Consider the following 21,678-nt stretch of genomic DNA (forward strand, 5'->3'; position numbering starts at 1 on the left):
TTTTCAATTTTTCCCCTCTTTATATATAGTTAAAATATGTTATTATCCCTAGAAAAAAACAAAAAATAAGGTTTGCATATTTTGGGGTACTTTTGAATTTTTATATGAATTTTTTTTGGTAATTATCAAGGACGTGTTTTGATATTTTCACGTTTATTTTTTTTTAAATATTGACTATTTTAATTATAGTAATTTGTAAGAAAATACATAATGAAATTTACTACTATAAAAACTCGGCATTTTTTAGTGTACTATTAAATATAATATTAACCAATGATGTCTATCTATTTTCGATCATGTATATGCGGAGATCATTTGACACCGCTCAACTTCTAGGCCAATAAGTTTTTCTTTAAACTTTTTGTAGAAGGCTAGCCTTTTATGATATAGCTAGGGATACAGATTATGTCACTTCCAATAAATATTTTTCTTCTGGTCACTGTTATGAATATTTTTCTTTGAATCCTACACCGTCTAAAGGGGCAGGATAGAAAATTAAAAGATTTGTTTTTGAAACAGTTTGGGACTCAGCTACTGACATTTAGCCAATATCTGAAAACAGTACTAAAAATTTGATAAATATAATTTTTTTTTTATTAATATATTGCAATGTTCTATACTGACAAATTCTTTTATTACAATCCGATGCGGAAAAATAAAAAATAGTGTATACATGATTCCGTTACCATGTACATCAATAAATCTGTTTTGTTTATTTCGCATGCGAAATAAATAATAGGATATATATTTTTTTATTAAATCCACACACACATATATATATAAATTTATTTTTTTATTAGCTTGTGTGTGTATATTTATCTTATAGGTTATGGTTCCTAGACGTGAACCAAGCCTGATGAAGATTTTTGTTGAAACACATGTGCGGAGTGATAACCATTAAGAAGGGGTGCAATAATTCATCGATAATCGAGCTCAATACTTTGTGGTATGTTAGTTTTCAACCATTTTTATCTTAAGTTACCATTTCATTGAATTTGATGAATTTTTTTTTTCCAGAATAAATATAATAGTCAGTTGAAAGAGAAATACAAGGATAATCTTTCAATCCATTTGGATTTGTGGTTGGAGACAGAATTGTCTAGTGGACCCAATAGAAATCGAGTACACTACGACTGAGAACTTACAAACAATCCGTAGTGTTTCAGTAGTTGGATGCTCACAATTGATTTTAAACACTCAAACTTCAGAGTTAACGACAATGTTAGACCAACAAGAAAAGGCTCAGGCAACAATGAAATTTTTGACCGACTCACTTATGATTATGAATAACTCTACATGTTGGTATTGGAGATGAGATCACAAATAAGTGATACATGTGCACCTCATAATTGGTCTCAACGGTCGTGACGACAACTGACCTTCTCTTCTAGTGTCACCTCTATTTTAGATTTATTGTGTTTGAATATACAAATATTTAAATTTATAGTAAATATTTGATTTTTATATTATTTTAATAATTTTTGTACTTTTATTCAATATTTTTTAAAAAAATATTATTGATGGGGTTACAAACTAAATATCAACTAAATATCTTCATCAATATATTGCATAGAAAATTGAAAATAAATTACTGTAAATATCATTGTTATTGTTAAGTCACCGATGAAATTATAGGTGTTATTCTAGTGATATGTTATATATATTGATGGACAAATAAAAATATTAAATTTATTATATAAAGTTTGTTTTATTGATAATATATTAAATTTATTAATGGAAAGATCGATAAATATGAATATAAATACTAGCAGAAAAATATTAGATCGAAGGAGTGAAGTGAATATTTTTTGGAGCGGACAGGCTAATAAATTATCTACTAGGGTTGGCAATAATTTAAAAGGAGAAACAGATCTATGAGAAAACGTAACGTCGTGTCATGAAAGTGAAATTAGCCTAAAAGACAAATTTTTCCAGAAACCAAAAGGGCTAGATTTTCAACATGAAGCATGTGGTGATCTCAAAGTCCAAGCGTCCCTTGCATAATCATTAGTTCTTCTCATATCTAAGTAAATATTGTTAAACAAAAGCACACAAGTGGATAACCACCGCGTTCCCATCCAAACACTGAATTACATAAAAAGATTAGCCTTTTGTCGGCTGGGGACCCGTTTCAAGAAAAGCAATGAAGGAAAGGAAAGATGCAAAAAGGCAGTCTCTTACATCCACCTTGCTAGCAGCATCCACGGAATTAGGATACTTCTGTGCATCTCTTACTGCTACAGACAGAAGCAATTGTGGTGCCTCTTGCACGCTAGTCTTGTCACAGCAGATAAGAACTCGAAGCTAGGCCGGACTCTCCCTGGTCTCATTAACATGCATGTATAGAAGATGGCCTACATAATTACTTTCAAATGACCTTCGTTTTTTGCATGTGTTAAGACTTGAGCAGATAGATATGATGCATGTGTCCCACGAAACAATTCGTCAACTCACCATGTTGTAAAGTTTAAAAATAACTAAAACTTGACCTTTCTTTGTCACTTGAACCTAATTAACATGACGAACTGCTCAGGTTAAAAATGAAAGAAAAAAACATATAATATAAGGTGAGGGTACAGTTTAAGATCTTACAATAATCGCAAACGTATTATTTTGATCTGGGCATGATCAAATGATATACTAATTAATCATATAATCGGGAACATATGATATTGAACCATACAATAATTTTGATCCGGCCATGCATGTTGATTGGCATTGTAACTTGTAAATTGAACTTTAATCAAAACTGAGCGAGAAGGTGCTTTGGAAATTGGCTTTTCTTACGAAAAGGCCTGGAAGGCCACGAAGGATTCAAAAGTATTATTTTGCATGATGATTTGAGTTATTAGACCGGCGTGTAGAGTTGACAAGCGAGCATCCAATCATTTATATGTTCGTCTTTTTGCAAACACTTCATGTTAGGTGTCTCTCTGTTGCAGCAACGTGCAGGACACTGTCAAAATTAATGATTAATTGGTCAAATAAGTGGAGAAGAACTTTTATCCTGATGACGACAGGTATCATTTACAAGCGCTTCCCCCTTTCTTGTGTTAAAGTTACTACCTCTTCCATTGTTTTTTTTTTTTTTCCAAGTTAGCACAGCAAAACAAAAATCTGGGTGGAATAATATAGTTCAAAAAATATTGGTAAAATTATATTGTTTGCTATTTTGAATCATGATATTTAATAAATATTGATATTTCTAACCACGATAACATCCTTTTTCAATTTAAAATAATAACAACTTAACATATCACGATTTAGAATCATGATATATCATAAAATTTATCTTTTTTCTTGTATCACAGAATACACACACTGACACACAACCCCACCCCCTCTCTTTATGTTTATGTGCGGACAACCCGTCTCTCTCTCAAAAACTCACAAATAAGTATGCTGTCCTCAAAACAATAAAAACTCTCGCAAAAAATCGTTGTTTGCCACTGCCGCCACTATCGCAATTGCTGCAACCACTTCCTAATCCTACAAGCAATGAAAAAAAGATGGACATGTATGTAATGAAAACTGTGTATTGTATGTGTGTTATAAATGGGTGTAATTTAGTATGCAATGCACCCTAAATTCAAACGACATGCATGAAAATAAAATATAATTCACCATAATAAGATAGGGCAGTTGAGAATAGTTGTCTGAAATGAACCTATTACCAGTTCAACTTGTGGATAACCGGGTTAATTCCAAAGATAAAAATTAAAAAAAAAATATATGAAAAAACCTTTTAGAAAAAAATAAATTTCATGAATTTAACCTTATCAGGACTTACCTGAGTTTGGTTGAATTAATGCATCGATTTCTCTCAAGTTTAACACAGTCAAAATTTAAAATGGTTAAAAATAAAACTTGATCCAATAACCATATCAACATGCTAGACGAGGCCTGATTTAATAACTACGGATTTGACCTTGAATAGTTAACTGGGAAAGGTTAGAGCTTGGATTCTTAAAGTTGGCCGATTGCTCAGGTTTGACATAATTAATAATAATTAAAATGGTTCAAAATAAACTCGATCGAGTTTCCATATCAGCATGTCAAACAAGGCCTAATTTAATAACTATGGATTTGACCCTGAACAGTTAACTGTAAAAGGTTTGAGCTTGGATGCTGTAATTTCTTTTTAAAGAGGGTACCTAGAATATTCACCAAAAGCCTATATACAAATTAAACACTATTTGTTTGCACTCCAGATCGAAATGGTGCTTAAATTTGTATACCATAAAGCATGATAACTCTCTGATTTGTTTGACAGCCTTGGGTTAGTCTGGATAAATGGAAATATATGCTCTACACATGGTTAATAGCGAATTTGAATTCCTTCTTAATTTAGACTGATTAATGTAGAGGATCCCAAAAATAGTATGCACAAAGTGGTAAATCATTACGCCCTGTCCTTGCAAGGTAGATCAGAAATCCAAAAGTATTACAAATTTTAAGTTGGAAATCAATAAATGAAAACTTAGAAGAAAAAAAAAGGAAAATAATTAATTAGGGAGCATCAGCCTTGCTTCCTGGCTAATCTGTGCAGCTTAAATAATAACATCTGCATGCCTCGTACATCTATATAACCATTGCTAGCAAAAATACAATCACATCCATAAGCAGACCTTTTTGCCTTTTGTCTGTGGCCGGCAAAGATTATTTTCTAAAAAAGCCATGTGTGAGCGCATATACAACCCTTAATTAGCCCTTAGAATTAGAAGCAGGAGGTTGTTGGTGTAGCTGCTGGTACATGGCTGCCATCCTGCTGTAAGCATCCATTGTCATTGGCTGCATCAAAAAGGTTTAGTCAGTACATTGAGTTAATTCGAAATCATGGGATATCATATATCCTACTTTGCCCCAATTCCACGCTTACAATGAGAGATGTCTGAAGGCATAATAATCTGAAAATTAAATCCAAACAGCACTTGTAGAATTCTTCAATATGAGATTGCAAAGCCGTCCGACTCAAGAGTTTAAGCTGCTTATAATTACCTGTGTTTGGCAGGCAAGGAACGCAGACATCGGGTCTGCAGCCGTGGCTTGTAACCGGTCATGGCCACTTGAGCCATCCCATGTAGTCAGAGGAATGAAAGCGGTGGGGTGAAGCGCTGGAGGAATTCCCGTCATGTTGGAACGAGCTGCAATTGTGTTCATGTCCATGACACCCATTCCCATCCCCATGCCGGCCATTCCCATGCTCATTGGGGCCATCATTGACATTTGGAGTTGCTGTTGCAAAGCCAATGGCAGCATCATTGGTTGCATATTCATTCTGCTCATCATTTGTACTTGTGCTTGCAATTGTTTCAAATATTCGATCACTTCATCAAGCATTGAGGCCTTGTCCGTCTAATACAAACAAAGAGAACATATAAATATATATATCAAGGAATCATAGCTGATAGTATAGATACCAGTCAATAATGTTTTCTTTCATTTAAAGAAATCGTCTCGTGCAAGGATTTTAATTGAAATCATTGCATAAACACGAGGGCAGGCATCAGGGCATGCATAAGTAGAAGGATTTATGTGGTATAGCAGGTAGTTTTCTTGGTACCAAACAACCTTCTGTCATGCTGTCCCCATGTCGATTTGGGTATGTGGACTAGGATCACTTGATCTGTCCCAAGATACTCTAAGCCATTTGAATGCAAAAAAGGATGAGATGGACCACATTTATACCATCATGACGTGTTTGTCCGTTCTGATTATTTATTATTGAACCTATTACTGCAGCTGCATTACACGACATGAATCTAAATGTAGAAACACATTATTAGATGGATCCATAAAGGTAAGACCTGAACCTTCGAACTTATGGCTAGTAATTCTTAGTTACGTTTTGAACGTGAGATTTTCGGCTTTTTTTTTTAAAAAAAAAAAATCTGAAGCAAGCTCGCATTATTGAGTAGCAACTCGGGCAGGCTTTTCTGTCACCAAGTTGTCTCCTATAGTGGGAATAACAAGAGCACCTAAAAGTTTGAAATGCGATGCCGACACTCTATACCAAGTGACCATGATTTTTATGAAGGATATAGACATTTCCAAACTAGATCCAATATCACAAAGGTAGCTATGACTATGCTCAAGGATATGTGAGGCTAGCTCTTTAGAATAAATGATAGCAAAGTAGGAACTACTTTTGTGATAGCAGCCACTTTACTGGGGTTGCTTTTTCTTTTTTCCTTTTGCTTATCATATATACTTTGAAGTAACTAGTTGGGAATTTCAGCACGGACCACCTTGAGATGGAAGTTAAAGAGTTAGTGTATAGCTTCTCCTTCTTTTTGATATATTTTCATGGAATAATTAACCATTCTTCAAATGGAAACACCTACATAAATGGAATGAGATTCTTTTCTTTTCTTTTTTTGCAGTTTGGCAGGATTAAAACTCACAAAAACTACGGTGCAATCATTAATTTGCCTAATTAAATGATGAGAAAAACTGTGATATGATTGATTTATTGCTTCACCATAAAGGTGAAGAGGAAATTCCATTATTTCAAGGAAAAGTTCACAGCAATACGGGAAAAAATAAAAATAAAGAAAGAAAGTGCATAACACAAGAAAAACAACAGCAGTATATATTTGATTACAGCAAAAGACATTATGATCAGCTCCACAAACAATTGCTAAAAAAAAAAGTATAAAAAACCTGAATTCGGAGGATGGATTCTTTGAATTCCATCCCACGGTTTTGACTGGCAATTAAGTAGTTTCCCATGGAATTCAATATCACTCAAATGGTGAGTAAACTTTGCCAGTTCGAGAGAGAACTGTGCTTGCATAAATGCGATCATAAAATATGCCATACTAGAGTAGGCCTAGCAATTATATAATTTTTTTTCCTCTTCTCAGTAAGTAATCCAATCTTAACCCTCTTATTTTGCAATGATCTAGAAGTGACATGGTCTCGGTGTATGATACTGGCTTGGCTGGGGAATAACCTTACCATTATTATTTTAAGAAAAAAAACAACCCTAAGACGGGCCACAATAACTGGTGACTATTTCCACTTTTGACGAGCTAGGGGATGCATGTTAATTATCAAACAAGATTGGTAGGTGCACAATATGTAATGGTGAAGTGCCATAAACGCGCATGGGTAAAATTTAAAGAGCTTCTTTGTAATACACTGAACAGCTACCGAAGAAACTTTTCGTACCTTACTGGAACTGGGGACCAATTTCTGTAGCGTCTTCATTCTCTGGTTTATCTTATCTCTCCTTTTCTGCCAATAAAATCGAAAGCAACATTGAACAAAAACCAAAAGGATTCCGTACCAGCAATGATGGTACATAATATGATACTTGAAATCTATATATATAGCGTTAAAAAGGTTGAGTTGTAATTAGATATTTAAGTGATTTTAATAATAATAATAAAAAAGACCTCCGATGGGTCAATTGCAAAAAGTCCACAAAAGGACCTGGTTTAAGCTGAAGCCTTATTATAAAGCTTTAAAGTCGTAAACACTTGATAATTAAATTCTCATGAGATCTCCCGTGTTAATCCAATTATTTGCTCAATCAAATCTTCTGTTCCAACAACATGATTTTCTCCAATTATGGAACCTATCATTAACTTAAAGCGAAACAAACTTCTTTTAATATTCTATTAATTTATTTCGTGCTGTAAGGCGTTTTCCAGGAGAGGGAACATACTCGTTCAGATTGGTTATGGATAGCAGCAGCCCTGCTTCTTTTGGTGGAAACTGAGGACTTCCCATTTCCTTTCTTCTTGTCATCTTCCTTGCCTGCCTCCCTCTTTCAAAACCAAAACAAACCCAAAGAATTAAAATAATAACAAAAAACAAAACTACTCCGATACTATAAATTGATAAACATAATATCCAAAATAAATTAACTTGCCTGTGGTCTGCTGTGACAAACTGAGTCATTCTCGTCAGCAGTAAGGGTCTTAGTACATGGGTTGGTGCCTGAGCTGGTGTTTTCTTGCGACCCAAAAGAAGTGGAGGTAAACCCAACACCGAACTCTCTCTCGCAGCTGTCCACCGTCATCTGCTGGCTATCCTTCTTGCCAAAAGTGGCACTATGGTTGACGCTTTGGTCTCTGCTCCACTCGGGTGGTACTGGGACACGCGCCACCCTCGCACGTTTCCCAGTGAGGAGACCATCTTCGTCTTGCGTGGCAGTTGGGGCACTGCAAGACCCCACACGAGTGGAGCAACCCACCACACACGTGCCTAATCCCGCTGGGCCGGAGTCTATCACGTGCGTGGTCCGGCCTTGATCAGACCGGTTCGAGCAAGGAACTAAAGCGTCCATGGTCATTGTGGCGGAGGCTGAGGCTTTATGGTGGTTAAACCAGGGGATGAGGTCATGGTCCGAACCAGTACTGTTGTCAAAAGTTGCTTTATTGCATTGGGGGACACATGTAGCTTGATTGACAATGGATTCAAGGGTGCCGCTGGCGCGTGGCTTGTCCCATGTGTACTTAGAGGGTGAAGAAGAGGCTATTGGTTTGGCTGGCACGCGCGGTGGTCCTAGGCCGTGCATGGCTATCTGGCCGTTCTCCCATGTTAGCTCTGCTACTTCGTAGTCTAACCTGCACCAGGAAACACCCTATGTCATCACTGTACATATCTTTCAACACACACAGACACGCATATAGATATGTATTGACATGATCTGGCAATCTTATATGCATCTACGAGAAGGAGAGAGTACATGGGCACGTCCGGTGCGCTGGAATTGGAGTGGAAGCGAAGGGAAAGTTTGGGAGCTGCGGTGCGATTGTCATCAACTTCCCAGCTGGGAACGCACTGATGACTCATTTCGAGAAAGTTTTCTTGTAGGATATGAACTTGAAAAAAAGTGAGTTATCTTTTTCTTTGAATAGATTCTACAGACGACTTTCGTGTGTTTTTGAGAGGGATACTGGTGGTTCATATGGCTATGGGAATGGAGTTGTTGTTGTCATGGCTGATGTGTAGATTTGCGCTCTTTTTATGGCTGTGATATATCAGAACATTTTGAGAGAGAGAAGAATTTATTCTAGTCCAATATGTGTGGTAAAATTGAAAATTCGACCAAAAAAAAGAGAGAGAGCTTTTTCTCTTATTTTTCCATGAGTAATCATGGATTAAGCATTAAATAATTGACAGCGCTATGTCTATTCGAAACAGCCACCCAAGATAATTTCTCAATGATAAGAGTATAGCAAAAAATACTAGTAATACAAAAGCTATCATGATCACACGCACTCATACGCGTGCGTGTGTACATGTAATTCAATAATAACAAATGTTTTTAGAATAATTTATGAATCAATTAAGATTATTTTTTTAAAAAATGATTTTAAGTATATTTTTTTAATTGGTTTGATATGTTTAAGAAAATAAATTTCGATCTACATACTAATTGTAATATTTGAATTCAAAAAATAATAAAAAAAAAACAAAAACCCTTTTCCATTCCTCTCTCTCTCTCTCTCTAATCATGTTATTTTTCTTTCAATTCCATTTAAATTTTTTTTAATAATTATATGAGTTATTTTTAAATCTGTCAAGCTGACTAAATCATAATAAAAAATTACTACTTGATCTAATTTTAAATCCAGGTTAAGTAAAAAGTTGAGTTAAGAGGTTTTTTCTATCAATTTCATCATTTTTTTTTATCAATTTTTTTCTCAAACTTTCTTTACTAGACATTCGAGCTGTCTTTCAAATTGGTCAAATTAACCGAATGATATTAAAGATAACTTTTCACACGATTTAATTTTAAAAAATAAGATAGGCAAGAAAGGCCAAGAGGTTTTTTTTTGTTAATTTCATCCTTTTCTTTTTTAATTTCATTCTCAGTTTTTTTTTTTACAAATCGGTTGAGTTGCTTTTCGACTGACTAAGTTGACTAAGTCATATTAAAGCAACTTCCACATAGTTTTAATTTTAAACCTAGACTAAGTAAAGAGTTGAATTGGGAAGTTTCAAGATTTACTTACTGGATCGAATTTAATAACAATGTCAAATAATTATTTACAATCTTGAAATTTTTTAATGCGATTTGCAATGTAGTGTGTACCTATAAACTAGTTAAAACCTAATTAATTAATTTTGTTATAATAAATAAATTTTATCATAATTGAAGTCAATACTACAAAAAAATTAAAAGATAAAAATGTCTCAAACCAAGTAATTTAATTAAAGGATATACTAGCTAATTTGGAAGTTGAGTTTTGTCTGAACTTTACAATCAAATACATACTGAAAGACAAAAGACCATTACCAGGTAAAGCAATTATAACAATTATAGGTGATGATGTCTAAGAAATTCCAGACAGATTTTGATTTTTTTACTTAATCATGGACCGACGACTGGTTTGCAAAACAAGTTTTTTATTAGGATAGAAAACTTTCTGATACTTAAGTTAATAAATAGAGAAAAAATATGTGTGTTAAAAAAGAAATGTGTGTGAAGAGTGTTTGTGAGAAATAATGAGTGATAATAGTGTTATGGATGCTTGAGTAAGTTTGTTTGAATTATATTTATTAACTGGATGACCTTTGGTATTTATAGATACCATGAATCATATAAGCTAACTAAAAATATTTAATTTATAAAAAAGTTGAGTTCATTAGTTAGTGTATCACTCTTGCTATTAGTCGGTTGATGTTTGAGAATAAATTGTTAATAGAATGTTAGTCAGGCTATGAAAATTGATGCGGAGTCAATCTTAGAGATAACTATTAGGTGCTGAGAGTACACGGAGCTAAGATGAGAGAGTCTTTACGAAGTGAGACTAAAATGACTATTAATAAAAAAAAAATTGAGTGAGATAATTTTAAAAAAAACTTATTTATTTAAAATTAAGAGGTTGTTTATTAACAATAAGGTTACCCAGGTGCAAGGATTTGTTTGTAGGATAATCTTTTCACTCCTCTGGTCTTTCCTATCTTCACATAGGTTTAAGTTAAGGTTCAATCTACCCAAGAATACACGGAGTTAGGTAGAGGAGAAGAGACTAAGAGGAGGGAGAGACCAAAAAAATGGCAGCTTTCAAATCTTTCTAGATGTGAATCATCAATAGAAAATATATATTTTTTAATTCCTTAATCTTAACATGAAATAGTTTTTATATATAAAATTGAAAAATTGTAAAAACTAGTATAAAAAAAACTATATATATACGCCCGCATACGCTAGCAAAAAGAAGAAGAAAATACTATTAATAGTAAGTATCGAGTGTAAACTTTGAATAAATGCTGCTTGTCCTATTCAAAACAGTTGTGGTGCGAAAGATAAGAAAGAACTCTAATGCACGTGGAGCCTTAAAAGGCAGAAATTTTTGTGGCAGCTGATAGAAAACAAAGGCGGACGCAGTGCGACTGGAATCCAAACGATATCTCTACCATCGGAAGGTGCGTGACAGAGGTTCCACTGGATTTGAGCCCGAATCTCCTCTATAAATGACAAAATAAATAAATAAAAATTATTAGATTTTGAAGAGAAGTCATTAAATCTCAATTTTAAATCCAAGACATTATTTTATTTATAAAATAAAAATACCTTTGAGGTTTTGATATATATATATATATATATATATATATATATATATAAATTACATGCAATTGCAAGCAAGACCACCCTCTTCAGATTCTCCTATGGCATATGGCATGAGGATGAGAAATGGTTTATAGGAAATTGCGATGTCGGATTTGTGTTATTTACGTTGACGCTTCACACGTGTAGTCTTTTTTTCTAACTCAAGACACGGTTGTTTGGAGCTCACCACGTGTCACCACCACCCTCGGTTTCAACAGACCGTCGATAAAACTTCTGATTTATGTCAGACATGCACGCTGTCAAGGTAGAGTGATAGCAATTTCATCCTGTTCAAATCAATTATTTGATTCAATTACATTAGATTTCTAGTTGATTTGTTTCGAGTAAAATAAAAAAATGGGTAAAATTCAATTTAATTTAACTAGCGTTGAACTTTACACATGAGGGGTTCACCGGCCTCTCAACTTAGCTTTTTTTTTTTTTTTTCCTTTTTTATTGCATCTAGCTGCAACTCTATTTTCTGATGTATTAATAAATTTTAATTTTATTATTTATTAAGATTTTTCATAATATAATTTAGGAAGATTTTTATTTTTAAACATACGTTTAAAATTTATATTCCATTTTATGATTCATGAATTGAAATGCAATTTATTTTTCAAGCTTATATTTTATTTTTTATAAATTAGATTGAGAAAGAGAAAAACCACATGTTAGCGGGAGGATTTTATATCCATTATAATATTTAATTATATCAAAGACAAAAGAGAAAGAGAGTGATGAATTTAAATATAATTTCAAATGGAATATAAGTGAAGCAAAATCCAATTTATCATCTGTGAATTTTGAATCCAGTAAAGTTTCATTGTGTAAACATTTCCTTTTTCTTATCTTTTCCCTTAAGGAACAATTCATCTTATTGGATTAAGAGTTGTAAATTATGACTAACATTTATTTTTTGGATATTAAGTGTTAACCATATGAGGGTGTTAAGAAATTTTAGAGTGTTTGAACAGTAACTAATGCATCATATTAATTATTTTTTAAATTCACTTAAAAAAATAGATAAAACTAGAAGAGATCAATTTTAAGTAAAAATAGTCTTATAACCTTTCATAAGTTATTAATTTCATTTTCATTTTTTTTTATGTTTGTGTTTATATATTTTTTTTTAATTGAGTTTACAAAATAACTAATAGCATGTCATTAATTATTCTCATTCGTAGAGTTTTTTTTTTCTTTCAAATCTTTCTCTCTTTTTTTAATCCAAGCATAAACCAACATATAATCCTCCCGGTCCATAAATATATGTGTGTGCACACGCACACACCCATTCATTTCTTTTAATGGTTACTAAAGAGAGGATGGTAAAGAGAAAACTTAAGAGGATTGCCTAGTGGTGCGGAAGTCGAAGATTATAGAAAACTAGGCAAAGGAGAAACTAAGAAAGAGATTGTGGAATGCAGCAACTGCAAAGTTAGGCTTCTATAGATTTTTATCGGTTAATTTACAAGGAGGATGACTATCTATTGTTTAATTTACAGGGACTGGTTTTTAACGGGAAGTCGGTTTATATAATTCCTTCCAAATTATCATCGGAATCCAACCAGGCAACCACACATGCCGGAGGCTGGATTTGCTCGAGTTTCAAGTCAGGTGCGGCGGTATGGAATGATTAAGGGCCTAATATCGAAGCCCATTTAACAAATAAAAAGACGTGCCTCGTCTCCTGCTTGTTCAGGCCATTCTCTAATTATCGTTGTTCGGGCCATTTTGTTTAATGTAGGTGTTGAAAACTTGAGTCCAGATAAGATGCTCTAATGAAATAAGGAGATTATAATCACAAGGTCAACTACAGCTCTACGTTCAGACAAGGCCACCAAGGCTTACTAACTATCCCTGTTGTTTAATGAATGATCAATAGGAGAGCTACCAAATTACCAATATACAACAAGAATACATAGTAAACAACGAAGTGGGAAATTTATATTTAAAATTTTTGGAAGTATTATGAATCATGATCAATGGGGTTCTGGGTCCTGCTCCCTGCCAGAGATGCACTACGCATCCTCTGCAGCAAGATTTGTTCAGGCGAATCGACAATTTCCAACATGAATTTGCCCTAGTTTGACTTAATAAAACAAATCCCTTGTATATCTAGCTGCCTCTAGGTAATGGGCCCGGTTCTGAATAAATGCTCATCATGACTTGGCCTCCATGGAAGTGGACATAATCCTACCCAGAGACTCCATAACAACTCCAGTTTTTTTAAAAAACACAGCAGTAGTTTTTCCAGCATTTTCCTCATGCTAGCTTCCGAGTTAAGAGCAAGGCTTCATCGTCCATTCAGAACTGTGAAAAAAGAGAAATGCCAAAAGCATAAGTCGTGTAACCATCAAATCAAAGAGTGATCAATTTCTGTTCTGATACACTCAAACATGTCTTCACGCTCGTGTGCTAACAGTTACGTACCTTGTGATTGTAAGAAACTCCAGATCAATATTGATGGTATCTCATATTTCATTTAGCAGAACAATCCCACGCCTACAAAATGATAAGAACCAAGAACTCTTAATTAAATCCAAATAAGATGAGACATAAGAACCATTTAGTCAATATCCCTCTGAAATAACCAGTCATCGTTTTAATTAGTATCCTGCCTTTGTTACAACTCAACCTTAGAACTATATATTGGCCCGGGTAATCTAGCAAGCAACCAAAGATATGGTGATTGCTCAAAATATAGTAAAAAAATAGTGCTTTTTATTTGAAAAACTATACAATACATGCTATATAAGGTAAGCATTCAACACAAAATGATCAGAACCAAAAGCTACCATCTTCTGCCAATCTGTTCAACATCCATAAGCACGTCCCTGTCCCGAATCAATGGCAGAGTCACGCTCCTTGGTTTCAATGTTGGTAGAATAATCTCCTTTTTTTTCTCCACTCTCCCTTTTTCTTCGGCTACACCAAGTGCCTCTGATAACTTGTTAAAGTCAAAGGATGCTTTGTCTGTGTCTTCTGAAACATCAAGTAGCAATGGATCACTTGCTAATCTATATCAAAGAAAATCAATTACAAAAAGATTGAATTGTTAATTAATTAGTTTAATAGGTAGCAAAAAAAAAAATTTATATATAAAAAATAGAAATTCTGTAGCATATATTTTTTAAATTAATTTTTATTTAAAAATATATTAAAATAAATTTTTTAAAAAATATTTTTAATATTATCATATTAAAATGATCTAAAAATATATAAAAATAATTTAAATAATTTTTTTAATTTTTCATAAAAACACAATTTCAAATATCACTTAAATATATGTGTGTTTTTCAATTATTCGGACCGGTCCAGATCCTAATTTGATTTGATAAGAATTATAGTGATTGATTTACTGGATGGGCTGGAGGCCTGGTATAGCCTGTCAATGCAACAAATAACTCGGAAGCCCTTAGTCCCATAGTACTTCTTTGGGCCGAAACATTTTTAAGCCTTTTTTTTCCCCCTATCGTCGTTGTCTTGCTGATGTTTTCCTATTAAAAAAAAAAAAGATTATGGTTTTAAGCAGGAGAGACAAAATTGATTTAACGAGAAGTGGTTATTATTGTATTCTTACGGTCCGCATTCAGACAAGGTGACAATGACATATAACCCACATCTTACTCACAGAATAAATTATATAATGCACTTCATGGTTTTTTTTAATCTAAATGGATGGCGAGAAATGAGGTAGAATTACATTCAAATTTAAAATGACGACCTCACTGCATTTTTTTATATATATGAGGCCGAAACTGCAAAAAGAGGTGTCGTTGTCGTGAAATAGTTTAATTCTTTTTGCTTTTAAACTGTCACAACTCACAATATATGTTGATCTTTTCCACTTCTTTCTGGGGTCTCCTTTTGACTCCATAAAATTAACTAACCTCTAACCTCGCAACCTGCTCTCAAGGAGTTGAATATGCCCCAGTCTGGCCAATATACATGTCATGACTTGCCGCACCAGCCAGAGTCAAAACGGGTGTTTGGTGGAAGGTTCATTCATCTTTTAGCTGAATAATTTTGATAAATAATATTCATTTTAATATATTTTTAATTTAAGAAATAATTGCTATCACATTAATAATCTCCCTAATAAATCTTACCTACTAACAACCCGGAAGAATACAACCTACTAGGCTAATACTATAAAGTGTTTTCTTGGTTGGTTCTTGTAATTATAATCAACCAACTCCCATGGGATTCTTTTATATTTTGAAGTGCTAGCCCTACAGCTATAATATAGATTGCCACGTTTAAATATTACATTTATCATATCGTTCACATCTCACCCTTGTTCTTTAAGAGCATCGAAGATTTCCCTATAATATTTTTGTTGTCTTACGAATGCAATAATTGAGTTTCTGATTTATTTGGAGAGGCTAAAAAGAAGGCACGGGCTCTCAGTTTGTGAAGGCTTGCCACTAAAATGTGTCGGCTAAAAGCATCACAGACAATTTAAAAGGGTGCGTAAAGGCAGCATGATGCATAGGAGATTACTTTATAAGAATTAATTTTGGTAGGAATTAGGAAAGTTTGGAAGACATGTCGTAAAGTTACTTTGAAGCACATATTGCAGCAGCAGCAGCAGCTGTTCTCAGGAAATAGGATTAAGGAAGCGATTAGGAACGTGATGCAAACCACGTTCCTATCAAATTTAATTTTTTTTTGTTAAAATTTAATATAATTTGTATTTTTTGGATCGTTTTGATATATTAATGTAAAAAATAATTTAAAAAAAATAAAAAAATATCATTAACATATATTTTAATATAAAAAATTATTTAAAAAACAACTGCTATTAAACTAACAAATATTTGTATGCTCTAATTCATTCAATGATTGTGCCCATGAGAAAAACAATATTGCGGTAGAAACAAGACACCGCTGTGAACTCTTTGAGTGGAAGCATTCTCTGTGGAGAAAGATCAGTGGCAGTGAACTTGTTGGCGATATATGTAAAGTGACCAGACAACGGTGAGATACAAAATTAAAGTCTCAAATTAATCATTCCGAAACGCCAAAAGAAAAGACACATCACCTTTGAGTATAATAATTCTTAAAAAAGGAAAAGGAAAAGGGAAAATGAGAGACCCCTGATATCTTATTCTTTTAAATATATTATATATGTTAATAAAGGGAAAGGAAGATATCTTTATTGAAATTAAAAAAATAAAAAATTAAAGAAAGGAGACCACATGCGTTATTCAAAGGATTAATAAAAACCAAATAAAGAATAACCTAACCATATTGCATTATTTAACGAGCTAATTAAATATCATTTAGCTATTTTAAATATTTACAAACACAACATATTAATCCATTTTTATCTTGCAGTGAATATCACAACAAAAACATCAAATCGGTATCAAAGTTTGTGAAGCTTGGATAGCTCCCAAGTAATCAGCGAAAAAGAAGTGGCATCCAACTTCATTTCTTCTGTTGCTACTACTTTCATCACTACATTTTCTGTAGGTTTCTAATAATTTCAAGGTGTGCTAAGAATGCGTTTCGAAAAAAAAAAAAATGAATGTTTTTTAAAAGTATTTTTTGTATAAATAAATATTTTTTTTAGTATTTTTTTATTGTTTTGATGTGTAAATATAAAAAAATAAAAAAATTATTTTATGTATTTATAAACAAAATATTATTTTAAAAAACAATCTGCACCATAATTCCAAGCACACATTAAAAAGTGATTGAAATAATAATAAAATTTATTTTTTAAAGTATATATATTAAAATAATATTTTATTTTTTTTATATCAGTACATTTAAGCAATTTAAAAATATAAAAAAAATCATAAAATAATAAAATGATAGTTCTCACTGCACCAAACAATCCCTAAGTTAGTGAAAGTGCCACAATGATTCATGTTCATATTTTTGCTATATTTAAGCGTTTAATGCTTTATGTTTCATTAAAAATAATTTTTTTTTATATATTTTTAAATTATTTTGATGAGTTGATATCAAAAATAATTTTTTAAAAATAACAACTATTAAATTTTCAAACACCATAAAAAAGGTAGTATTATTTTGTCTTAATTGTCTACTTCGCCAAGCATTGACAAATTTAAACAAATGCCAAACATAGAATAACTGCACAAGTGAAGAGTCATCTTTTCTATATCAATCACTGATAGTAATTACATGCTACCTAACAATATTGATTGATTTCCAATCTTCTTGTAAAATTTGTGATACTTAAAACTCGTATGGCAACGTGATTGGACGCACCAAAAGTTTAAATTTTTATTTATTTAAAATTAAGTTTTAGTATTTTTAGATTGTTTTAATGTGTTATATTAAAATAAATAAAAAAAATATTATTTTAATATATATAAAAAAACATTTAGAAACCAATTATTATCACCGCACCAAATACTAACTTAACATCGACTGACTAATAAATACTTCGTGCTTGCTACCAATGCGTCTCGGCTCTGACGTTGTAATGAAAAGACTTTAAAGGGGTCATGTTTTTTGGACTATATCACCATCATGGATTCGTGACTGTATTTTTTTAATACCATCTCTTTTAAACAAAATGGAAAGACGAACTGCTCTAATTATCTTGGATTTTTCTTTTCAGGGCTCATTTGCTATCATTTGTGTTTTCTGTATTTTTAATTTGATGTTTTTAATTTATTGAATAACAATTTGTTTTTTTGTTTTCCCAGTGCTCGAATCCCTTGGATCACAATTTAGCAAGTTGAACTCGACCCATTTGAACCCATCGTGACCTTGGTTTGACTCTCGCACCCTCTATGGCCAGGGCATCCAACTTCACCTGAACCCTAGGTCCTCCCGACCGTGGCCCATCCCGTGTTCCATTCCCGTTTAACCATTGGCAGTCTCATGTTGCCCTAGCTTTCTCTTGTTACCGTTGAAGCACAAACAGGAGTCCAAAAAGCTAAGCAATCAAAGAGTAGAGAAAATTCATCCTCCGTAAGAGTAGTATATAAAAAAAAAAGCAAGTGAAAACAGCAGAAAAGTGCAGCAAACCAAACTCAGCCATTACCTTACTCCACACCCACACAATACCTTCCTCCCAAGACAACCAAGGCACAATCCTTCCTCCCAAGGAAACAAAAGCACTAAAATAGCCCTATTACCATTACTACACCTCAGAATTTTCCATCTTTTCCTCGCTGTTTTTCTTTCCTCGAGAAAGTTAGAAGAAGGGAATTCAATTCCATTCCCTTCTTACTAACAAACCCATAAACAAAAGAAAGAAATAATTCAATTCTATTGTTTACAATTTTCCCATTTTGTCATGACTGAAACCATGGACACTACAACCTCAACAACACCAAAACAACCACAAATTTCTGAAATGTTTTCAAAATTTGCACTTGCTTTCAAGACCAAAACTTTCGAATTCTTCGCCGATGAAATTTCTGACGCCGACGAAGGCTTCTCCCTCCTTGACTCTGCCGAGGATTTTATCCCTGACCAGAAAGTCATAATCTTGAAACCTGACCAACCCTTGAATCAAAATCAAGAACTTTTGGCACAGCAAGAGTTGACAGTGAAAAAGAGTGAGACCCAGATCAAGCATTTAAATATCCAGCTGGCTAATACTTTGATTTCTTCAGTTTTTGCTAAAGTTTCTTCATTTGAAGCTTCTTATTTGCAGTTACAAATTGCACACGTTCCTTTTAATGAAGAGAACATTAAAGTAGCTGATAAGGCTTCAGTTTCAGTTCTTCAAAGGTTGTCTGATTTGAAGCAAGTTTATAGGGATATGTGTAAGAATCCTGATTCTGATGATGATTTGCCAATTGGATCGTGCTTGGAAGCTCAAGTAGAAGAGAATCAAAGCAAGTTGAGAATTTTGGGGACTGTTTCTAATAGTTTACAAGCAGAGATTGATAAAAAAGATTGCGAGGTTTCGGCTTTGAAGAAGAAATTGATTGAGGTACAAAAGTCCAATTCCTTATTGTCTAAGAGGTTGCTCAGTAGTTTGAATTTGAATTCTGAGGTCTTGTTGACTGTTAAGGTTTTTGATTCTGTGCTAAATGATGCTTGTAGAACAACGCATAAGTTTACTAAGATATTGGTTGATTTGATGAGAAAAGCTGGGTGGGATTTGGATCTGGCGGCCAATTCTGTTCATTCTGATGTTGGTTATGTGAAAAGAGGGCATAATCGTTACGCATTTTTGTCTTATGTTTGTTTGGGGATGTTTAAAGGTTTTGATTTAGGAGGGTTTGGTTTGGAGAGTGACGGTGAGATTTTATGCAACGGGCATGACTCTGTTTCGGTTAAGAGTAATAGTGCGTTGAAGCAATTACTTGAGCATGTATCTAGCAATCCTATGGAGTTGCTAAGTAGGAATCCTACGTGTGAATTTTTGAGATTTTGTGAAAAGAAGTATCAAGAGCTTATACACCCAACAATGGAATCCTCGATTTTCAGCAATTTCGATCAAAATGAATTTGTGTTGAATTCATGGAGGTCACTTGGTATGTTCTATGAGTCATTTGTTAACATGGCTAGTTCTGTTTGGACACTTCATAAGCTGGCGTTTTCTTTTGATCCCGTGGTTGATATTTTTCAAGTGGAAAGAGGGGTTGATTTTTCAATGGTGTATATGGAAGATGTCACGGGGAGATGCACCATGCCAGGTAAAACCAGGCTGAAGGTTGGGTTCACAGTGGTTCCAGGATTTAAAATCGGAAGAACAGCTATCCAATCTCAGGTTTATTTATGTGGCTCAACATGTACAGAATAATTGTTTATGTTTTCTGCCAAAGCAAAGCAATTTATGTTTTGCTTGGAATCTCTGCACTAAATTTGAACATCAAGGGTTTGGACTGTGGCCAAACTACAGTGGCACAGCCGCACAAGAATCTGAAGGTAACAGGTCAGGGTTTTAATGCATACACCAGTTAAATATGCTCAAGGAGGAATTGGAAATATATATGCTCAGACAAACCAGCTATTTATTGTGCTGTTTCACCTGGCATTAAGAGCAACTATGGCATTCAGCTCTTGGCTATCTTTTGATGTGCAGTTATAGGTTTATACTTGCAGTTAGGTTGTGAATTTACACACTTCCTTTCATCTTTCTTTCCTTGCTCCAAGTCCCGTGTAAAAATGGCTGTAAATGTATGTTTTTAACTTCTCTGTTTTGGTATTGATTGCAAGCTCGCTTCAAACTCAGACTACACATAGTGCATTACTGCATTTGACCTTAGCCTCTTTAGATACATACAAATTTACTTGGAATGGAAAGTTGAGCAATAAAATGGTTCTGTTCATCATAAATTGTGTGTTGAAGCTATTTTTGTCAAGTGCCTGAGAGCGTACTTGGATATTAAACCAATGGAGTGGGCAATATTCCATTTCCTTTTTATCCAAGTACTTTTGAGTTCTTTAAGGTTTTGGATGGATAACTTTCATCCATTTCGTCTTCCTTTTGGCTGTTTAGAATATCTGCATTATATATTATGTGAAGTAATTAGATTGAGAATCCATCTGTCCGTAACACATCTTCTGACTTGACCAATTGCATTTTAGTTTCTGTTAATGCTTTGGTTGTTTGATTTTATGCTTAGTTTGATGTGTCTGAACTTGAAGATTTTTCCCTCTTAACTCCACGTTGCATGCCAAAAAGAATGTTTTAGATAGAGTATCTTACGGAGATGGCTTCTTATTAGTTGCTGCACTGATTTAGCTGTTCCTTGGCTAGCTTGTTAATATACTACATCTATTGGGTTTTTATGTTGCCATATGGGGTGATGGCTGAAATTATGAGTTCTTCTCTGCTGAATAATGTGTTAATGATGGTCTTTTTTGGGACCAATGGTCTTTAAATGACAAGGGAGTATAGACTTCCAGTTAGGCAATTGCATTGTTCAATGAATTATCTCATTACTGATAAAGGCATCAGGAATGTGGGAGCTGTCAGCATTTGTTTACTCTATTTTGTTGCTTATATGCACAAGTTTATATCAGTGCTCAAGTTTGTTTTTCTCATCTCCGTAAAGTTGGTTTTGTGATGGGTTCTTCACTAATGAATGTTATAAAAACATACCCATGGTGTCTTTTTTTTCTAGTCTTTTGTATTGAAATGAACGGTGGTGCTTAGG

General features: G+C 33.5%; 2 protein-coding genes across 3 annotated transcripts; one reads left to right on the top strand and one right to left on the bottom strand.

Annotated features, from left to right (window-relative positions):
• Nucleotides 1-4,378: 4,378 nt before the first annotated feature.
• Nucleotides 4,379-8,985, bottom strand: LOC118041333 (transcription factor UNE10). The gene is made up of 6 exons (XM_035048618.2): nt 8,699-8,985; nt 7,880-8,576; nt 7,673-7,774; nt 7,174-7,239; nt 4,999-5,355; nt 4,379-4,791 (listed from the first exon to the last, which is right to left on the bottom strand). Exons 1-6 carry the CDS (start codon nt 8,803-8,805, stop codon nt 4,705-4,707), a joined length of 1,416 nt encoding a protein of 471 aa, XP_034904509.1. The 5' UTR covers nt 8,806-8,985; the 3' UTR covers nt 4,379-4,704.
• A 9,166-nt stretch (nt 8,986-18,151) lies between these two features.
• LOC118041332 (protein GRAVITROPIC IN THE LIGHT 1) lies at nt 18,152-20,725 on the top strand. Of its 2 annotated transcripts, XM_073404238.1 has the most exons (2): nt 18,152-19,122; nt 19,207-20,725. In XM_073404238.1, the coding sequence occupies exons 1-2, from the start codon at nt 18,858-18,860 to the stop codon at nt 20,316-20,318; spliced, it is 1,377 nt and encodes a 458-aa protein (XP_073260339.1). In that variant the 5' UTR covers nt 18,152-18,857; the 3' UTR covers nt 20,319-20,725. The 2 variants fall into 2 exon arrangements, with proteins under 2 accessions (XP_073260339.1, XP_034904508.1); XM_035048617.2 differs by having other exon boundaries at nt 18,153-20,725.
• Nucleotides 20,726-21,678: the final 953 nt, after the last annotated feature.

The sequence above is a fragment of the Populus alba genome, chromosome 14, assembly GCF_005239225.2.
Source record: "Populus alba chromosome 14, ASM523922v2, whole genome shotgun sequence".
NCBI classification, from domain to species: domain Eukaryota; kingdom Viridiplantae; phylum Streptophyta; class Magnoliopsida; order Malpighiales; family Salicaceae; genus Populus; species Populus alba.